General features: G+C 38.0%; 1 protein-coding gene across 4 annotated transcripts in view; it reads right to left on the bottom strand.

The window, feature by feature from the left end:
* Window positions 1-22,558, bottom strand: part of WDR7 (WD repeat domain 7) — a 340,638-nt gene that overhangs the window by 77,749 nt on the left and 240,331 nt on the right. For all 4 annotated transcript variants that reach the window (XM_034773718.1, XM_034773717.1, XM_034773719.1 and 1 more), the window contains one exon: window positions 19,177-19,363. In XM_034773718.1, coding sequence (XP_034629609.1) covers window positions 19,177-19,363 — 187 coding nt within the window. The remainder of the gene's footprint in view (window positions 1-19,176; window positions 19,364-22,558) is intronic.

The raw sequence follows: 22,558 nt of genomic DNA, 5'->3' as shown, positions 1-22,558 counted from the left end.
AAGAGCTTCTAAAGGCACTGAAAATACTAAATTCATTCAATTTGGTTTCCTGTGTTGAATGAATCACTTTGTTTTAAAATACTGCAAGCGCTACTAAGGCAAAGCTAGACTCACCTATCAGCAACCCCTATTTATGAACATCACAGGCGTGGCAGAAGTTCAACACACTAAGGCAAGATTGCTTTTTCAGAGCATATGCAAATGAGCAGCACTGACTGGCTGGTGACTGATTTTTAGAACAACTTCTCCGCCTTAAAAATCTACATCTTAGCTGTTGTTCCTAATTTGCATTATATAGATATATGAATGCTAAGTGTTAATAAAACTATGATTTTTCATAAAGTAAGTGTCATTTAAGTGCACACTGAGAACAAGAGATGATTTTTGTTACATAAGAGGAGGTGAAATCTACAGCTTTCTCCTCTAGCAATGTGATTTCAGATGCGTTAGTACTTTAAGAGATGCACAGGAGATAAAAATATATTAATTGAAGTCTGTCCAGGACCAATTAAGTAATTTTATCAAGCTTCATCTGTAATTTAAATTATATACGATTTATTTTTAAATACTTAACGCCGAGGACACCCCCAATATGTTAAGTCATGGCTCATTAAAATATTTAATTAACTTATTATAAAGCAATACAAAATTATCACAGTGTCTCTTTGGAAATACAACCAGAGGCCTAAGCCTGCAGCCCGTACTCATGTGAGCAGTCACACTGCTTTCAATCAGAATGAGTAAGGGCTGCAATTGAGTTATGATTGCAATCATTTTACACAACTAATGTCATTATAACTGATTAACAAAAAAACTCCTTTCTAAATCCTTACCATAACACACTCGCATTTAAAGACTCTTGGTCGGATTGTAACTGTGCCAGAACTCCACTCAGTGCAGCTGATTGGTGAGGTGGTAAAGGTAGCTGTCATCTACCATGGAGCTTTTCTGATCTCTGGAGTTGCTGGGGGCCAGTTCAGCCTTTAGTGTAAGTTAGAGCGGCCTCAAGACAACTCTAAACTATATACAGCTGCAATTGTCCTCTGTGGAGCTGTTTCATAGCAGAGAATCTCTCAGTACAGTCACATCCCAGCCATGTCCCTTTCATCCCCTACATACTGCTGAAGTGGCACAAAGGTTATTAGCGGGCAGAATATGGCTCATTTTTGCTGTTCGCTCTGACTGCAAATGAGAGAATGCCGAAGATCATCCCAAACAATTCCATTAACTCTCACATCATTTCTATTTTATTCATGTCACATCTTACCAAAGGTACACATTTAGAAATGTTAAGAATTTTAAGACTTGTTTTTTTAAAAAACAGTAGCATATAAAATGTTATATATTTGTACATAACATGCAAAGCCTAGGTAGAGTCCAACTCCACAAGCCTCAAAATGATAGGAAAGAAGGCATCAATACTTTTGTTCAAGCTCCAAAAAATATGCAACTTAGTCTATCAACTTGTTTGGCTCCATCCCAATAATGTTTGAGTCATGATGTTAATGTCTGATATCTTCTGATATGCCAAGCTAAAAGAAGGAATGATTTCTAATTCTCCAAAGGGGTATTTATAGCACAGTTAAAAATGTTCCTGGACCAGATAACATGTTTCTCAATTCTGGTCTTTAAATAAGTATAACTGGGAAGGGGGCTTGGAGCAAATGGACATTTTGAGAGACAGGGAGGGAAGGGATGAAGTATACCTCTCAACAGCCTAACAAGAGAATGTGTGAGCAAAAGGAGAAGAAAGGATACAAACAACGTGAAATATTATTTCCTCAATGAAGAGAAGATATTTCTTTTTGAGCTATGCTTAGGTCAAACATTTCCAATAAAAATAAGATTTTAAAAAAATCTATCCTGTTTAATTCTCTCCTCTGCTCATGTTTTATATGGAATATATGCTATGAACTGTGGTATAAAAGCAGCTGACATGAGTTTGGGATGGCCAATTATTTCTAAGTGACAAAGCCACAAATATATGTGAGTGCCATTTAAACCTTTATTCCACACCACTAAGTATATGCCCTAACTTAAGGAATATTTTAGTGGGTTTAAAAAAATTATTGGAACTATTTTTTCATCTGTAAAAGTAGGTGCTTTAGTTATTGAGTGTTCTCTCTCATGTTTTGTGTAAGAAGTGGGTGTAAGAATTGGCATCAAAATTGTTTCATATTCTTAGTTATTTCCATTTTTTTATTTTTGAGAAAAAAAATGTGTGTTCAGTTGTACAAAGCTCCTCTTGAACTGCACTTAACAACTTTGATGATAACAATGAAGTTTTTTATTTTAGATTTTTGTGTATGGTAAATCTATGATATAACAGGATTGCACACTCTTGTAGCTTACATATGAAAAAGTATGCAAAGACCAGCCAAGCGTTGATTAAAGCTTTCTCTGACAAGTGAGCTATTTGAGTCACTGTCAAACTATGTAGCAGCAATACATGGATAAAGGATAAGCATTAGATTCAACAAAAATACATGAGATCTTGCTTATCATTTTTATTCACCTCATCTTCTCTTACTTCATCAATACACACAATAAAATAATGAATATAACAATTAATGTACTTCTCAGAATAGCACTATATAGATGTTCCTGTTACCTTTTATTTGTTATAGCTCTTTGAATAACATTAAAAATCATTTTGGCATTTTTGCAGACTACTGAGTGATGAAAACATATCAAAAACTAGATTAACAATCTAATTCTAATGTTGTTATCTAGTAACCCTGGTCTGGTGCCTATGTGTATTCATTGAAAACGTCAGAAGCATAGTTCAGCAAGGATTCACATGTTTCTGTCAGGAATATTTTTCCTCCCAGTGTTTGGTAAGGCATGCATTTTCCTGAAAAGCAACAGGTTTCTTGTTAATTCATTTACAACACTCAGCTGTGGTAGTATGTGGCCAGAGATTAACCCCCTCTCGCAGCTGGTCTGTATGTCTTCTTTCAGAGCTAAAGCTGTGCGTGATGGAACGGGCACATTGCACCAAGACCACAGACCAAAACAAAGGCAGATGCAAACCTAGCATTCACAAGACAGCACCAGGTCTCTTATATCCAGATATATTCTTTTATAGGGGAATTTCATTCTTTCCACATCCTTAAGATTAGTACAACATGTGTACTGTCCCAGCCAGATACAGATTCCGATCACACCTTAAACAGTCATTTGTGTAAACCATAGTGCAGACAAGCTATGGACTTTTACAAAACGGATACTGAACCATCCTACCACAACACATGCCTATCTATTGCCAGTGGCACTAAGGGATCTCAAACTACTCTATTTTTACCCCCCCCCCGCTCAGTAAATTTGATTCAGAGTACAAATATATTGTTTATATTATTTATTTAAATTTATACAATGCATAAAAAAAGCCACCTATTCAGGGCTGCTGGCATGTGTGGCATATGTTAAAAATTCAGTCAAACTGGTACAAACAGGAATAAATCCAACAGCCTCCCCCAAACTTGGAAACATCCAGCCAAATAGAAAATACATATACATTAATATAGTGGGTCAAGATTTATTGCCTGGGTCCCACTGGCAGAAAGTCTGCCTGGAGTTGAGGTTTAGCTGCAGACTTTAGCTGCTAAGCCAGCGGTCAGATGATGGCTGACACAGCCCACAAGTGGGTGGGAAGCGCATCTCCCTCACAGCTTCCACTGATGGGACTTGTGGAGCTCTGGCTAAAGTTTAAAGCTGCTTTCCCATAAGGGAGGCTTCCCAACTTGTGGGAAACTGCCTCTACGGACACAGCTGGTGAATACGGTGGGAACTAATCAAACCCAAACTTGTACAAAAATTACACCGTACCCCAAAATAAACATAATAGCAGTATGTGTGGCTGAAGTTCAGATTGCTCACTGTGGGTACATTAGTGGGGAGGGGAGAGATTAGATTCCTTTGGCCTCATGTTCCCATCCAGGAGACCACTATAAATTTGCTGCAAGCTTTAGGGAATGTAAGGGACCAGCACTCTGTCCCAGATGGCTTGGCTACAGCAAGCCCCAGCAGGACAGCTCTGCAGAAGTGCAGACTACATTTTAAAGGTGTATCAATAAGTATTTTTTACTGAACTTACTCCAATACCGTAGTGCCACACAAAAGATCTGTTCTGAACAAAGGTATGAAAGATGGCAGAGCAGTTTTGCCTGGGATGCTCTTGGGCTTGACTGACACGTTGTTGGTGGTAGTGGAAACTAGGCAGATCTGAGACTAGCTGATACTGCTTCAGCTAATCTCCGGCATTCATGCTTCTGGGAGAAGGGAGGCTTGGCAGATGACCGAGCCAGTGCTCTGAGATGCCATATCTGTCACTGAAGAATGAGCAGGAGCAATACTTGTTTTTCCTGTTCATCCTGGGAATGCAGTCATGCAGAGTGACTGGATGCAAACATATAAATGCCTTTATATGGCACTTGCATTTTCCAGGATCTTTACAGACATTACATGTTCTTCACACACTCCAGTAACCAAGGGACTTCATTATTATTCTTATTTTATAGATGGGGAAACAGAGGCAAGGTAGTTAAGTAATTCTGTCAAGGCCACAGAGGAAGCCTGTATCAAAGCTGTGTCAGAGTCCATGGGTTATAATGCTGCATTCAGATTATGCATCCCTCATACACAGATGCATACTAATAAAAATGCATATTTTCAAAAAATCAGACCAAGATTTATTTCAATAGGGATTTAGGACACAAACGCAAGCTCTTACCAAGCAACAGTCTGTTCCAGTACTGTATTTGTAGATGCACACTTATCCTAGTCCGACCATCCTATTTTGGTTTGGAAGCAAAGGAGTCTAATGGTTAGATCACAGGCTCTGGAAGCAGAACTCATTTCTATGCACAGCTGTAGCATATGCTTACTGTGTGGCATTGAAAAAGGTCACTAACCTCAACTGTACCTCAATTTCTCTATCTGTAAAATGGGTATAATGGTATCAATGTTTGTAAAGAGCGTGGTGATCGTCAGATATAGAGAACTATACAAGTAGTATCCCATGTCTGCCTCCAGGACTAGTCACCACACAAAATATTCATATTCCCATGGTTGGATACATAAAACCATTTAGTCTTATCTTAAATAACTGATTATTGTGGCTAAATGTTACCAAACAGTAACTATTCCATCCCCTATATAAGACATCAATGTGCAAATGCTGTTCTTACCTGCCCAAATGCTCCAAATCCCCACCTAACAGTTAAAAAAGCACCATGCATTTCCCCCTACCAGAATGCCATACTGATTGCATAATCTTCCCAATAAGGATAAAGGTTCTCTTTCAGCTCCCTCCCCCAAAAAGGGGTCCATCTAATATTCTTTCAACTGATAAAACCCTCATATCTTCTCATTAAAGAAAAACATTTCCTTTCCCGTTTCTAGTAGAAATGTGGAATTTTTCTCGTAATCAAAATAGTATTATGTAATTAGAGAGATCTCAGATACAAATATTCAGTTTTTAAGTTAATAAATGTTGCTTTGCTGGCATTAGTTTTCTAGGAAGCATGTTTCTGAGAGACACTGCAAGAACACAAGACCTTAGCTAGTGGCAATAATTAAGTAGCACTGCTGGGAGCATAATAAAGGCTCTGTTTATTCTCAGAATGGAGAGGGGTAACTAGTGGTGTTCCCCAAGGGTCAAACCTCGGACCGATCCTATTCAACTTATTCATAAATGATCTGGAGAAAGGGGTATACAGTGACGTGGCAAAGTTTGCAGATGATACTAAACTGCTAAAGATAGTTAAGACCAAAGCAGACTGTGAAGAACTTCAAAAAGATCTCACAAAACTAAGTGATTGGGCAACAAAATGGCAAATGAAATTTAATGTGGATAAATGTAAAGTAATGCACATTGGAAAAAATAACCCCAACTATACATACAATATGATGGGGGCTAATTTAGCTACAACAAGTCAGGAAAAAGATCTTGGAGTCATCGTGGATAGTTCTCTGAAAATGTCCACGCAGTGTGCAGAGGCGGTCAAAAAAGCAAACAGGATGTTAGGAATCATTAAAAAGGGGATAGAGAATAAGACTGAGAATATATTATTGCCCTTATATAAATCGATGGTACGCCCTCATCTCGAATACTGAGTACAGATGTGGTCTCCTCATCTCAAAAAAGATATACTGGCACTAGAAAAGGGCAACTAAAATGATTAAGGGTTTGGAACGGGTCCCATATAAGGAGAGATTAAAGGGGCTAGGACTCTTCAGCTTGGAAAAGAGGAGACTAAGGGGGGATATGATAGAGGTATATAAAATCATGAGTGATGTGGAGAAAGTGGATAAGGAAAAGTTATTTACTTATTCCCATAATACAAGAACTAGGGGTCATCAAATGAAATTAATAGGCAGCAGGTTTAAAACAAATAAAAGGAAGTTCTTCACGCAGCGCACAGTCAACTTGTGGAACTCCTTACCTGAGGAGTTTGTGAAGGCTAGGACTATAACAGAGTTTAAAAGAGAACTGGATAAATTCATGGTGGTTAAGTCCATTAATGGCTATTAGCCCGGGCGGGTAAGGAATGGTGTCCCTAGCCTCTGTCTGTCAGAGGGTGGAGATGGATGGCAGGAGAGAGATTACTTGATCATTGCCTGTTAGGTTCACTCCCTCTGGGGCACCTGGGATTGGCCACTATCGGTAGACGGGATACTGGGCTAGATGGACCTTTTGGTCTGACCCGGTACGGACTTTATGTTCTTATGTTCTCTGTTGGGTTACTGGACAACAATGGATCTTAACCTGTGGGTTGCAACCCTGAAGGTTGTTGCTGTCAAGTTTCTGTAGGGTTGTAAGGCTGGTCCTTTTTTCCTGCTGGTCAGATGCCATAGGTCAGAACTTTGACTTGTCTTAAGCATGAGCGAATGGAACGCTGATCATAGAAGTGTGCTGGTATCAACCAGGGAGACTTGCACTTGAGAGGAACTCAAGAATACAACACTCCCACTCCCAAGGGTGAGAAAGAACACTGAAGGGTTCCCTGCAGCTCCTGAGGAACCTGGGAAGGAGGGTAAAAAGGCTGTGTGTAAAGGACGGTACCGTGATGGAGGATGGAGTTTTATCGGCTCAACAGACATTAGTAGCTAAGAGGCGGGCAACGAGAAAGAGGAGCCCTCACCTCGCAGGAGGGAGAAGAAAATCACCTACTCAGAGCTACCAGATAGGATTTTTAGGATGAGAAATCCTGGGGCAAGAGGTGAGAAGGAAGCATCTAAATTTTGGGTCCGAGGAGGAGAAGGCTTTTTTTAAAACTAAAAATAAAGATGCTTCCCCATGGGAATATGGAGCCTTCTTGAAAACACACAGATTTTACATGTGCATTTCCGCCATCTGAGACGATGAGATTTACATAAAAAAAAGTGAACAAGTATCCAGCCATTGGGAGTTTTAATTTACTTTAATTCCCAGTTAACTTTTTGAGCTTTGGGGAGCTCAGCTCTGCAAAAGAAAAAGAAGCAAAGAATGATCTGCTGTGTTATAATATGGATGTTCAGGACTACAGTGCACTTGAAGGGAACATGAAGAAGGACAGAATGAGAGGGAGAGAGAGACTTTAGGGTAACACAGAAGAGGCAGATGGGTTAGGGAAAAGGGAATTAGCAGAAGAGAACCATAACTCTCAATTTCTTGGCTTTTGTAAGGTGAAGTCAGATGCAAAGTTTGATTACTGCGTTTTTACATCAACATGAATAGTTGGTTTGGCCGCTATCTAATGTTGTTAGTCCATCGCTGATGATGAAGATGATATTGTTGCAATTCTCATCGATGGCTATGCATACGACTCTAAATTCTGAACCCTGATGCGCAGAGTCAGCCGCACTGAGAGCATGGGAAGTTTGTATCTATGATGTTTGGTTATGCAGCTTTGGACTGCATCTCAGACTGGAGATGATTTCGTCGATCCCCCTCAAACCTGTCACATGCTCATCTTGTCAGAGACCCACCAGAGAGTCCTATTCTGAGCCATTTGCTCGAGTTCTTTGAAATTGATGCAAGCCTACAGAAGACTACTCTAGGCCCCTATACAATAGCCAGCTATCAAACTTCAACAGTGCAGTCGTTTATCATTATTATTTCTAAAGCAACCTAGTCAACTGCACAGGATTAAAAACATGAAATTTCAGTATAAAAACAGTGTTTATTTTGTTCCATATTTCTGTATAAAAAGAGTGACCAAGAGAGAAACCATCCCCCTAAACTCAAGGATTCCATTCAGACAGTCAGTAACACAGAGGAACACCAAGCCATGTTCCCCTCCAACCCTTTATCAGCCATGAAACCATGACCAGGCTAGTAACCTTCTGCAAGAGAAATCACAAGGATGTGATTTTGCTCTGGATCTTTCCCTGTTCTAAGGATGAAGCATGTGGCTTCTTCCGTGTCCCTTTCCTCCTGTGGCCGTTAGGTCAGAGAGAGACTTTTCAGAGGATGAAATGCTGCTGTACAAAAGGGATTGAGGGAAAAGCCAACACCGAGCAATTTTCTGTGACTATGGTTTACACCGCCAGACTGACACCATGAAGCAAGAGAGTGGGAGGAAACCAGGGGACCTATATTTCTGCAACATTGTAAAGAAAAGTCTAATTTAATTTACTCTTTTTAAAAGCAGTCTCTTGCTTACATGAACAGGGCTGAATTGATGGCAAAATACAGAGTCAGGAATGAACATTCCCACATGGCATAACAGCATGGACCTTGGGACTGTTTTGCCTTCCTGGGGGCTGTTGAGAACGCAGGTCAGCTGGGCATATCCCACTGCTCAACTGCCCATGAATGCAGAATTGCATGAGTACTGATAAAAACAAGGAGTCCGGTGACACCTTAAAGACTAACAGATTTATTTGGGCATAAGCTTTCGTGAGTAAAAAAAACCTCACTTCTGTTACATCTGAAGAAGTGAGTTTTTTTATCCACGAAAGCTTATGCCCAACTAAATCTGTTAGTCTTTAAGGTGCCACCGGACTCCTTGTTGTTTTTGTGGATACAGAATAACACGGCTACCCCCTGATACATGAGAACTGATGGAGCTCTGTACTTCCTATTTTATAATTCTATGTCTCTATCTTTAGTCTAAATTTCAGCTTAATGCGAATTTAAAGGTTTAAAAAACTAAGCTTATAATTGAAATGGTGACAGATCCCTTGCTACTTCCAGGTTTAAAAGGCATTTTTGTAGCCCAAATATATGGAAAGTCATCCAAGCATCTTTAGAAGCTTTCTCTATTCTCCAGCTCATGTTCTTCCTTTTTTTTTAATCCCCAACTATCAACTACAAAGGTTACATTCTAAAACTATTGCCCTATATTTGCAGACTATTCAAGCCCTTTAATTTATGCTGCATTTTCACCATAGAACAAAAAAATTCCTCTAATCATGCTCAACTAAAACTAAAAAGGGACTACTTAATTATTTGTACAGTTTATACATACAAACACTGAAAAGAATACAATTTGTTCTTAAATGTTGATAAAACATTGCAAAGTAATCCAAATCAAACTGCATTTTTTAATTCAAAGAAGAAAAATTATGGACAGCAACAATCCCTACAGTCCTCTATGCCTAGAAATCAAAGCCTAATTAATGCTAGAAAAATACTCTTAATCCTCATGAGTGAGCAGTTCCACTCAGCATGGCTAAAATAGTGTAATCTTTAGTGTGCGTATGTGTGTTGGGGGGAAGGGGCTGGACTAGAAGGGTGGAGGAGTTATCCAAAACTCTGCAGCACATCTCAGGTCAGAAATGTATTTTATTCAGCGCAACAAAGAAGATAAACACTGCATGTGTTTTTTTCTTTGTCAATAAATGTGAAGTGAATTTTTTTTAAAAGCACAAGCTTGACATAAAAGCTCCTTCAAAAAGTGTGCTTAACATCCCAGACAGAAGCAAGGCAGCTGTGCACTGTTATTGTGTACACGGTAAATCAGACACAAAAAGGGGCAGCTCAGCAGGGCACCAGGAGGGTAAGATGCATACTTAACCCCCTGTACACATTGTTGCGCCATTTCTTTCCATCTTAGTCCTTCTGAAGTCAGTACTGTACCTGTCATGGATGTAACAGGCCATTTTCAATCTAAATCTTGTTATGGATTAATAAGCAAACACTTTCTCGCTTATTATGCAATTTATCATGATGAAAATTGCATTGGGCTCCTCAAGGCTACATGCTGATACATTCATTTATTCTGCGCTCTGTGTATAGAGAGCCATACTAATCTTTATGACAGCTAAGGATGTAATAGCAAGACTAAAATTACTTTCTGAATAACTGTACTTGCTCAGTTTATATAAAGTCTACATTTCAATACAGTATACCTTACCTGAATATTTTTAAAACCAGACCAAAGGGCATAAAATGTTTTACATGTTATCTTCTAAAAATCAAACTAAGTTCAGACAACAATTATTCATCTTATTCACATATTTTTCCACATTAAACGGTACAAACCCACTCATTCTTTAAATTTTGTTTGGCCGATGTCTAAAAATCTGCTATACAATAAGCTATCAATATTTATCTATAAGCAATGCAGAAAGAAGTTAATCGTCTGAAGACAGACACAGAATGATGATTAGATGCATTTATAGAAGCAAGGCAACCTGCAGAGTTCATTATTGTCCACGTTTTCTTAAATAGTTCACAATGATTATAAGCCATTGATACTGCAGCAATCTTGCAGAACTGCATGTGAAATATAAAATGTAACACAAGAATGAATTCAATTTTGATACTAAAGAACATAGATTGTGAAAGTATACAGTGGTGGTTTAATATTCTAGGAATGTTATTTCTACTGGTTAAATAATCAATTATTTAACAAAAACAGATTAAGAGCACCTTTAAAATACCTAACTGAAATACTGTGCATTTTTTATTTTATAGGGTTTATATTATCATGGGTTTTTTTTAAATCTTTTTTCTCTTTTGGTAAACTAATAAGATATAGTGCACTATACAGCTAGATCAACAACTGTCAGTAAGATTTTTGAAAATAATGGACTTATTAGAACTAAATGTTAAATCAACTAATCATTTTAAAATATTGTGGTAGATTTGTTTATAATTTAAATTTTTTGTTAACACAGACGTGATCTGAAGATATATATACAGTATTTATGATGCTCAAAAATGTATAATCTCACAATATATATAAATACCAATTCATAAGTTAAACAGTATACTGCAATTTCAAGGCACTGTGCAGATGATGCATGCATTAAATCATTTATTAATGTTTTTTTTTCAGTACTCATCTCTCACATGCTTTAAAATATATCCAGAAACCTTCATGGTATCAGCAATATGATAGAAAAAAACAATTATTGAAGAGAAGGCATGCAGCTGTATGGATAGCAGAATGCCATGGATATCAGCAATAAGATGATAAAAAATACTAATTACTGAAGAGAAGACCTGCACTTGTATTTCTTATGAGCAACAGTATGGTAAGATTAATCCTTAAATTAGGATGGTAACACGATGCTAACTCATCTATGACATTTGTATTTTCAATTTCTGAATGTTCCTTTCAGTTTAAATCCTTAGCTAGTCAAAGTGCAAAGTTCAAAATACTGTACATTCTTTTTGTAGTAGTGAATTTTTCTCCCAATTGTTAGTCTAGTTTACCATTTAGCACTTAAGGCTGAATATTAAAGCATTTGCAAGGATAAAGGCCTATATTTTTGTGTGAAATTGTTCCATTCAATATAAAATGGATATTAAAAAATACAAGTTAGTATTTACAACTGGTAACCTAAAAATTGATAATTCAAAGGTCCTAAGGACCAGATCCTCATTTGGTGCAAATCAGCAAAGCTCCATTGAAGTACATGGAGCTATGCCACTGTATGACAGCTGTAGATCTGGTCCACACACTTGACTGTAACATACCTTATAAGTAGAAATTTAAAATACTGAACAGTTGAAGTTTAAACGTTCAATACATTAAAAATATAAAATAAAGAAAAAATAATTTTAATGTTTTTATTCCAAGTATTATAATTATATCTTAATTTTTGAGTCAATTATATTTAACTGTCATTTGCAGTTATATTTCTTTTAACATTGATTTTTTTTGTATCAAATAAATACTAAAAACCTTAATTTGTAGTTGCAAAAGAACTACAATACAGACACTTCTGAAAATATTCTAGATACCATTTAGAGGATAAAATGAATATTTAAATATTTCTCCCAGAGTAGGAAGCTGATATTTTGTGTGTCACAGTTAGGGGTTTATTTATTTATTTCACAGGATTCATGTAGCTATGAATGGAAACTAATCTTATTTCAATAGACACCTGACGTATAGCCACTAATATTATCCAGTATTATTAGTTATTTATTATTATTATTATTTTGTTTCTAGACGGGAAAGAGCACAGACAATATGAAATGTAACAATTTAGTTATATCTAATACACAAACGGACCACACTGGCTGCTTGCTGTATCAACTGTAATTTATTTCATTAATTATAAATATACAATAGAATTTCTCTTTTTCCATGTTTGTTTTGTATAACAGTTTGCATTATCTGATAAAACTTAACTAAATAAAGAAAAAATATAAGAGATACAGAAACATTTTATATAAAATCTATTCGGAAAGATATTTAGGATAAATCTCAGACAAAATAATTAATTTTACAACAACAAACACTAACAGTTAAAAAAAAAGGCCCATTTCTGCAAAACCCTTAATCGTGCAAGTAGTCACATTGATATCAGATTACTAGAAAGATAAAGATTATTCATATGAGAATTGATATTTGTGATAGAAAGGCCTCTGGATAATAAAATATTACTGAAATCATGCTTTAACGATAAATAAATGTGTGTGTGTGTGTGTGTCTATATATATATAGACACACACACACACACACAAAATTACAGAGAGAGGGATATTAAAAAAGGCACATCAAATTACAATAACCTAATTTCCCACCCCCCAAGCATAGCGGTCCAGATTCGGCCACCCTTATTTCATGAGTCATTTCATAGTTATATATTTTATCATAATAATTTCAAATGGGATGATTCAAAGAGTAAGAGACTACTCAGTGCACATAAAAATGGTAGAATCTGGCCTGTGATCATTGAAACAACCCTGCACAAACCACACATATTAAAAGAGAAACTGAGCAACTCAGAATCTCAAATGAAAGGATGTTGTATATGTACACTACAATGGTGTGTAGAGTAAGGGGGAGGAGAGGGCGGAGAGAGGAGACACATTATGTGTGAGCAGATGCCACAAGCTTTTTTTCCTATCATCTATCTAGGTTTATATACTGCACTCATCAACACGGAATCCAAGCATTTTGTCTAAGCCAGGGAATCCTGCAAATACAGATGACTGCTCCTACTCATGTGAGTAATGTTACTTAAATGCATTTGGCAGGATTGGATCCTATGTGTTAACCTGAAGTAGTCAGGAATTCCGATTCTAGTTAATCGCGGTTGCTTCAAGAGGTCATAAGGCAAAAGATGGCACATCAAATCGACAAATTCTGTAGTATTTAAATCTCTACATGCTAATAGTAAGACCTGGAGATGCACTTACTGGATAACAAACAGGAGATGCAGGACACAGATAAATTCTATAAACTTCAGTTTAAGCTGTGAAATATTAGAATATATTTTACCATAATAGTATATTTATGTGTTTATGTCTATTTCAAGGAATTGAAATTGTAGTTGTACTGGAGAAGACATATGATTATATGAACCAGTATATGAACCCACTTGCCCATAAAATGATGCCATCAAACTCGTCTTCCTTGCCAGTCAATAAGACCAAGGCCCCACTCCCTCTCTGAATGCCTCTACCCTTTTCACTTCTCCCATTGCATCAAGATTTTTATCCTCGACTTCAAGCCCTGAATATTTTTCCCCCTCCCCAATTTTCGCCCTTTTCTCTTTTCATAGCAATTTTGTCCCCTCTGCTCTGCCTATTACTCTAGCCTTGTTGTACATTATGCTCACTTCTCTCACAAACATCTCCATGATCTCCACTGTAGCATCTGTATATTTAGTCCATATTCCTGAGCTGAGCCTCTCTTCCTTTAAATCCCTGTGGATGACCCACTTCTAATATGATTGCTACAGAAGATTAGCTGGATGAAAGGCTATAGCGTAATTCGGGATAATCTTTGTATTTTTCATAACTCACACACATACACACACACAGTGTCATTAAAACTTCATAGTATCAGGGTTTGAGCAATCACTAACTATCTTGTTTGTTGGTTGTAACTCTTTCCTCTACCCATTCTCACTGCTTTGTCTTTTCAGCATGCATTATTTTATCTTTTTATAGCATCCAACACATTGTGAGTACTACTGCAAACAAATAAATAAATAGCTCCATCTCAAAATTCCTTCCTTGATACAAACCTTCGATTTGCCTTCACCTTCCATAACTTTGTCTTTAACTTAGATTCAAAATCTCTCACCTCCTCATGCATTCCCCACATTGCTACATTCATCTTATACCACTGTGACACATAGGCCCCTTAGCAAACAAACAACTCACTACATCAAATACATTGCTTAGAGCAGTGGTTCTCAAAGTAGGGCGGCTGCTTGTTCAGGAAAAGTCCCTGGCGGGCTGGGCCGGTTTGTTTACCTGCCGCGTCCATAGGTTCGGCCGATCGTGGCTCTCACTGGCCCGTGGTTTGCCACTCCAGGCCAATAGGGGCTGCAGGAAGGGCGGCCAGCACATCCCTCGGCCTGTGCCGCTTCCTGCAGCCCCCATTGGCCTGGAGCAGCGAATCGTGGCCAGTGGGAGCCGCGATCGGCCAAACCTGTGGACGCGGCAGGTAAATAAACCGGCCTGGCCCACCAGGGGCTTTCCCTGAACAAGTGGCAGCCCTACTTTGAGAACCACTGGCTTAGAGTATTTGTCAATTAACGTTAACATGTAAGGTCTCTATTGGAAGCTTGGCATGGCATGTTGTGTGTATGGGTAATATTTAAGGAATAATGTAACTATGTTGACGTTTATGCTCATATGTTTTTTAAGTTAAAAGGAATCACCAGGGAGTGATATTACTCAGTGACTGCCTAGTCCTACAGGAGGGAGTAGCCACGTATCCCTGGTTAGCTAGTGATGTAATGCCAGGTTCAACTGCCTATCATTGCCCCATCACAAAAGAGTCAATGGAAAACTATCAAAGACAACTGCAAATAATCTAAACCACTTGGAGGTAAAAAAGGAGCATTATAACAGACGGGGATCACCCTGGATATGAATAAAGACAAAAGACTGTTTCAGTATAACCAGAGTGGGGAGAAGCACTCTGGATCCATTCCCAAAGACATCTTATTGAGCAGAGGTGTTTTTCATGAATGATTAGATCTTGGTTCCCGTGAAGCCAGCCAGCTCTGTAACAGACTGAACTTCGGGGGGAAAACCTACTTATAAGATAAGGTGGTCACATAATAAATTGTGTGCCCTCGTTCACATTTTATTATTTTATTTTGTATCGTAACTATTTGTTTCCATCACTCTCTCTTGCTTCTTGTGTAATCTCTATTCTTTCTTAAATAAACCTTCTTTTGTTTATATATATAATATATATATATTAATGGAGATATCCTATCTCCTAGAACTGGAAGGGACCTTGAAAGGTCATCGAGTCCAGCCCCCTGCCTTCATTAGCAGGACCAAGTACTGATTTTGCCACAGATCCCCAAGTGGCCCCCTCAAGGATTGAACTCACAACCCTGGGTTTATTAGGCCAATGCTCAAACCACTGAGCTATTCCTCCCATTACAAGTGCTGTGTATTATACAGGAGCGGCAGTTTAAGGTAAAACTGTTAAGAGGACCTGGGATTTCTGTGAGTAACCAGTGTCTGTGGTTTGATATCACAGGGGAATCTTCAAGAGGACTCAGGGACTGAGGTGCATCTCTTGCTAACCTGCAAGGCAAACACAGGGCTGGCATAGTCTGGAGTAGAGTGGCTTGAGTGACTGAAAGGCTGGTGGTGTTAGGGAGCTAGCACCCAGTTACCACAAGCAAGACTCCCTCACATTGGAGGCAGAGGGGTAAGGATGTGAGTTACAGTCCTTTGTACCCCAAGAACCATCACAACCACCTCCACCAACACCCTCATTCCTTCTTTCAACTATTTTTTATATGGCTTCCCTAAGCCCCAGTACTCTAGATCTAACACAGTACTGCTGCCTGCATTCTCATAGGTACAAACACACCCAATCGCATACCTCCATCCTCAAAGGGCTCAACTGGCTTATCATTCATTCAGGATTCAGTTCAAAATTGCCTCCTTGTTGATAAACACTCTCCTAGGGGTTGTTCTAGCTTACCACATAGACCTTGTCTCCTCATACTCTCTTCTACTAACCTTTCATTCATTTAGCATATGCACCCTGGAAGTAAATAGGCTGCATCTGTCTGGGCTGGTAGAAATATTGGGACCTCTGAGTAGAATCTGCTGCAGCAGAGTCTAAGCAATGACACGATCCTGCCCCTTATCCTTTGACTAGACAATGATAGGCAGTACTTTGGGTCATTTAAATGTAGTGGCAGCTGCCACAGATCCTGCCCAATGATTTTAGGCTCACCTTCCCCTATAATCTGCCCAGCCAAAACCTCCTCTCTGTAGGCTTCAAGCATGGATGAGGCCGAATAGCAGCTGGGATCTCAAATACAAAGGATTGGTTTGCTTCCCACACCATTCCCATGTCTTTCCTATGAGAGGTCCATCTCTTTGTCTTCTGGTCATAGTGGTTTTTTAGTTCTTCACTGGGGGACCTGTCATGACAATTGGGCCTATACATTTACCTGAACCATGAGCTCAACTGTAAAAAGTAGGTAAAAGTTCATAAAGATGCTACAGTAACCTACAATAACAAACGTTGATGGGAAAAGGTACAAAAGGGATACAGAATAACTGAATTAGGCTAGACAAAAAAGCCAAGTTGATTCAAGGACTGCAATTGAAACTATGCTGGTTAAAAACCAGGTGGTGGGGGGCCAGAAGTTAATAAGCCAAAATTGGTATGTTGGCTATTAGTCCTAATTGGTGCACAAAATAAAGAGAGGATGGCTATTCCATCCACCATTCCATTTTTGGGTCCTTACAAGAAAGATTTTCTGGGAAAGTACAAAAGAACAACAACAACAAAAAGAACAGAATGAAAAGACAGATGGAGGCCACTAGAGCAAGCTTTACCATCATGGTTGTCACCCCCCCCACTGTTTCCTGGGACCTCAAGCCTTCATCAGCCTGATCCTGAGAGGTGTCCTGACCAGAACAAACCAGAAATAGAGGGACCCAGATAAATTGCCATCACTATATCAGTTCCATCTGAACAAACAAACAAACAAAACTATCCGATATCAACATAATCACAAGATTTCAAGTTATGGAAACAAAATTTAATTATTTAATTTCACCATACATCACAGTACCTGCAATAAACAAACACCAGAGGATTAGAGAAGAATGGAGGAACCTGGCTCCATTTCATTGGTTTTGTGAGTTTCAAATAAAGTTACAGGATTGGATTAAATTAAAGTATTTTCAGAAGAAATTACTTACAATAAAGAAAAACTAATACAAGTTTTTAAAATAAATTCTTGCAGTATTTTACAAACAAGTTTTGAAGACATATTTTGAGAAAGTTTTAAACCTGGGTTGTTGTGTAGATATAAAGTTAGTGATTTTTTTACAATGGGACATACATACATACCATACATTGTTTTTTAAAAAAATATTATTGTGATAATATTTATTTTGAATTTTACCTCAAATTGGCAATTTTACAAGAGAAATCTCTTTTTGATCCGATGGACTGCAAATATCAAATTAGAAAGTGGACTGTGTGCCACACAGACCAAAAGATGTATACTATAAGACAGTCTATAGTATAAATTTAGGTCAGTTTAACAAGCTGGTTTTTGATCCAGGAGACAGTTTGTGGTTTATTGAGTTCATGATTTCTTAGGGATGTTTAAATCCACAATTTACCGAGATGCTACCCATGCACACCAAGTTTAGTTGTGAAAAGTATAAATATCTAGATGGTCACAGAAAATAATTGTGCCTACATGTAATAAGCAGTATTTCTAAACAAAATAAACCGTTTTTTCTAAAATGTATTTTCCAAAATACCCAAAAGATATTAGCTCATAGTATAAATTTAATGCTGCACAACAAAAATGTGTTTTTGAAAAAAGGAGCAAAAAAAAAAAAAAAAAGCTTTTGGAAAATACTAGCTTTCCAAGTACAAGAAAGTAAAAGGAGTTTAGAAGACTATCTGTTTTTCTAACAGATAATGTGTAACTGATTTTTTCCCCTCAAATTTGATGAGAATGTCTTATAGGTTAAAAACGTTGTACCCCAAAGCACATAATGAAAAATGTTTGCCAACTACAGACTTCAGGAAAGGGTTCATGCCCAAGATGGTAACAGACTACTAACTACAGGAAGTGTAAATAGTATCACTAAAGAGATCCTTCTAGTCTATGGGTGAGTCTAACACTGTAATTAGACACCCGTGGCTGGCCTGTGCCAGCTGAGTCCGGCTCAAGGGGCTCGAACTAAGGAGATGTTTAATTGTGGTGTAGCCTGCTGAGTTCTGGCTGCAGCCTGGGCAGGATCCTAGAGCCCAGGCTCCAGCCCAAGTGAGGAAGTCTACACAGCAGTTAAACAGTCCCGCAGCCTCATCCCCGTGAGCCCAAGTCAGCAGGTGTCTAATTGCAGTATAGACGTACCCTATGTGACTAAGTCTTTCCCCTTCTGAGGCTGTACCTACACTAGAGGCATGACAGCACCACAGCTATAGCACTGTAGCTCTCCTCCAATAAACCCAAAGTATGTCCTTTTTCACACCCATGAGTGCTGTAACTATGTCAATTTTAAGGCCTGAGATTACACTTCAGAGCCAGCAGAGACTACAAAAACAAGTCAACTCTTGTATATCAGTAATTTAAATTTTGGTGTTGTTGGTACAAATGCCAGATTTCAAATTACTCAGACACTAGGGGGCTTCCTCCCCCAGTTAAATACAATGGTCATATCTGTATTTTCTTGTGTGTTAACCGGTGCAACAAAGCAGAACAGAACATACACACACACACACACACACACACACACCAATAATTATTGGATTAAATACATACTTTGAAAGTTGCTTCTCAGCATCAGCACAGAGCTCCAAAAGGCCCATTAATACAGCGGAGACATCCATGTAAGGCTCCCATACTGTAAAACCTCGCCCAATCAGATCAATGGCAGTTCTGCGGATGGTGCTGTGTGGAGGAAGTTTGGGGCTTGGTGGTTGCAGCAGAAGGAATGTCAAAGCTTTACCTACCATACAAAACAGGATAAAAACTAGTACAATAAAAAGAAAACTATTGAATTGATTCTGCTTTGTTATTTGTAAAAATTACCATGAATAAGAATACAGTATGGAAATCTACTCAGAATACAATACAACATTAGATTGATATGCTGTAAAAGCTTCCAGTGGGCAAGTCCCTACATCTGCACAGTGTCTCAGTGAAGTTAGTGAAAGAAGAGATGCATAGTGCTGCCTATATCAATTATATTAATTGACCATAACCTCTACGGTGCAGGGACCATTTTTCTGTTATGTGTTTGTACAGAGCCTAGCACAATCAGACCCTGACCATGATAGGTAGGTGTTACTGCAATAAAAATAATTATTACAAATACAAAATATTATATCAAATTGTTTGCAGGACCAGGGCCCTATTTAATATAGGATCTTTCCAGTAAATGGTATGTCAACCCTCTAGCGAATTAAATAGTGCAATCACAGAATTAAATAAGTAGCCGGTGAGAGAATGAGAGGAAAAAGTGTACCAAGGAAAAATATGCTCTAAAATGAGACAGAAGGATGCAGGAAAGTTTTTCTAGTTAAAAGGAATGGCAGTGGGAAAGGCTTTTCCACCAACACTTGTGACACAAGCAGCCCAGACAAAATGCTTATCAAAAAGTCCTACAGAATTCAACAGAAAAAGTGATAACCCTTCGATAGGATTTTTGCCTGTAGAATTTAATAAAGAATTATGTGCCTAATATAATTTAGGATGGATAAACTATAGGAAGGCAATAATTCTCTATTAGAGTCTATACTAATATTTATAGACTATTGATTCCATCCATATTGTATTCTTTCGGTAGGACTATTCGTAGCAGCGCCCGCTGCCAGCTGCCTCCCGCATTCCCCCTTGTGGCCTGGGGTCATGCTGCAGCACCCAGCCTCAGTTTCTCGTCTCTGATAACCAAATAACTTCATGCAAGCTCTCTTCTCTCAATAATACCTCACCTCAGGGCTAGTTTTTTATTATAACCTAGTTAAAAATAGTGCATAACAAAGTCCAACCTAAAATCAGACTAAAACAGTGAGTTAATTTGCATTAATTTGATTTCATGCAAACCTGACAGCAAAACCACTGTAAGTTTCACCATGTTAAGGGAGTTAGTGTCTTTGCAGTTGCTTATTATCCTTCTTGAACTTGGGGAAATATGTACCTAGGTCAGAAACTGCAGCCATTTTATGGTAAGAAGTTGAACATCTACATACATTTATCTACAGATTTTATTTTCCAACTAGAAGTCTGCATGCTCTATAACTGCACTGAAACCAAATAAAATCATGTATTATGAGTATTTAGAGATAGGTGGCAAAAATATATTGTAAATAATTTTCAAATGTATAGCATGGACTGCATGCATATCCTGCTTTTAAATCTCATATAGTATAAGGATTTGGGTTTATGTAATGTAGAAGGCTAGCAGTAATGAGGTGACTCAGGTTGCTACATGTGAGATTGCATCCCATCTCACCAAAACCTACTATTCTTTCCCACTGATAGTCAGTAAGTTAAAGCATCACAACATCATGGCATTGTTGGCACAGTTTGATAAACTTATAGGGATAATCTAATTATCAGTTAAATATATTTGTCTTTCTTTATACCTGAAATGTGCTGACCCTAAAATATCCAAATGACTTTTTAACAGAGACAGCACTAAGTTTATTGGGCTTAAAGAGTGACATGTTACAACATTTGTCCCAACAGTATTGTGGCTCAATTTAAAAAAAAAACAGATGTATAACTTAAAGCAAGCATATCAATACACCTCTACCCCGATATAACGCTGTCCTTGGGAGCCAAAAAAATCTTACTGCGTTATAGGTGAAACCACATTATATCGAACTTGCTTTGATCTGCCAGAGTGCGCAGCCCCGCCCCCCGAGCACTGCTTTACCGCATTATATCCGAATTCATGTTATATCGGGCCGCGTTATATTGGGGTAGAGGTGTATATATTTTATCTCACCTATTGTTTAGTGAGAGCATGTGAGTATCTGCATGTAAACCCTCCCTCCCCCCATTCTTTTTAAGATGTTTGGATAAATTTAGTACTCATGAATGGTGCTGGAATAGTTCTCTGTCCACACAGCAAATACAGCATCACTGGAAGCAGCACAAGTTTTCCCACATCACCTTACTAATGTCCCTCAAGCTTGTGCTGGGATAAAATGCTGTTCTATTTCTACTCAGACTTGAAACTCTCTGCTGAGTCTACTAAAAAGGATGCCAACTGTGAATGTATTTTTGTGCTGTGGATATCTGTCCACTAAGAACTGGACTGAGACCAATACTGCATGTTAAAACGGACACTGAACAGCCATCAGATAGCAATGGCCTTAAGGTACCACAACCTGGAACAAATTTGAACCAATGTGACTAAAGGTTTTATATTCCATTAACAAAGCCATAATCCATAATCCATCCCATCTCTACCTCTTGATTGTTGAAATAGCATGAGTGGCAGTAATGACTTGTTTGTGTGAAGAATATACATATTCTGAACTAGATGATCCATTGATCTGAATCATCGGGCAATCGGGCTCATATTGCATCCTAAATATAAATTTTTCAGTGGAGAATACCTCACTGTTAATTTTCAAACCAAATAGTCCTGAAAATATGGATTTTACTGGGCCACAAGATAACCAATTAAAAATTCTATTTCTGTGTGACAAATTTATAACTACTGTTTTTTAAAAAGCCCTGAAAATTACTAGGACTAAAAGAGATTCCAGGGTATTTTTAAGATTTCACAGCACTTTGTGCATAGTCATTTATTTCATTTTCCCGTGTAGTCAGTAAGCAAGGGAGAGATAACTGAAAAGCTCTTATAGACATTAGTAGGAAGGAGAAAAAGATTTATAAAAGCTGTAAATAATTTTTAAAAGCAAGACTTTTAATTAGACAATTAAAAAAATTAAAATTGACAGCATCTTTTTAAATGATCGCAACACTATGTACAGCACATTATACTCTAGCCACGTAGATGATGTCGCTTTCAAGATTCCAGTAGAACACTTTTGCAGCCTAACCACAACCTACTGTAAGTCAAATTGTATATTGATTTTTGGTCAGAATTGTGGCTAGAGTCGGTAGAATTTTTTATGATTTTTTCAGACTTATTTTTACTGTTTTTCAACCAGTTGACAGAGGTGGC

Source organism: Trachemys scripta, chromosome 6 (assembly GCF_013100865.1).
Source record: "Trachemys scripta elegans isolate TJP31775 chromosome 6, CAS_Tse_1.0, whole genome shotgun sequence".
NCBI lineage: Eukaryota > Metazoa > Chordata > Testudines > Emydidae > Trachemys > Trachemys scripta.
Note: the sequence above shows the minus strand (reverse complement) of the source record. Positions and strands in the feature narration are given on the sequence as shown.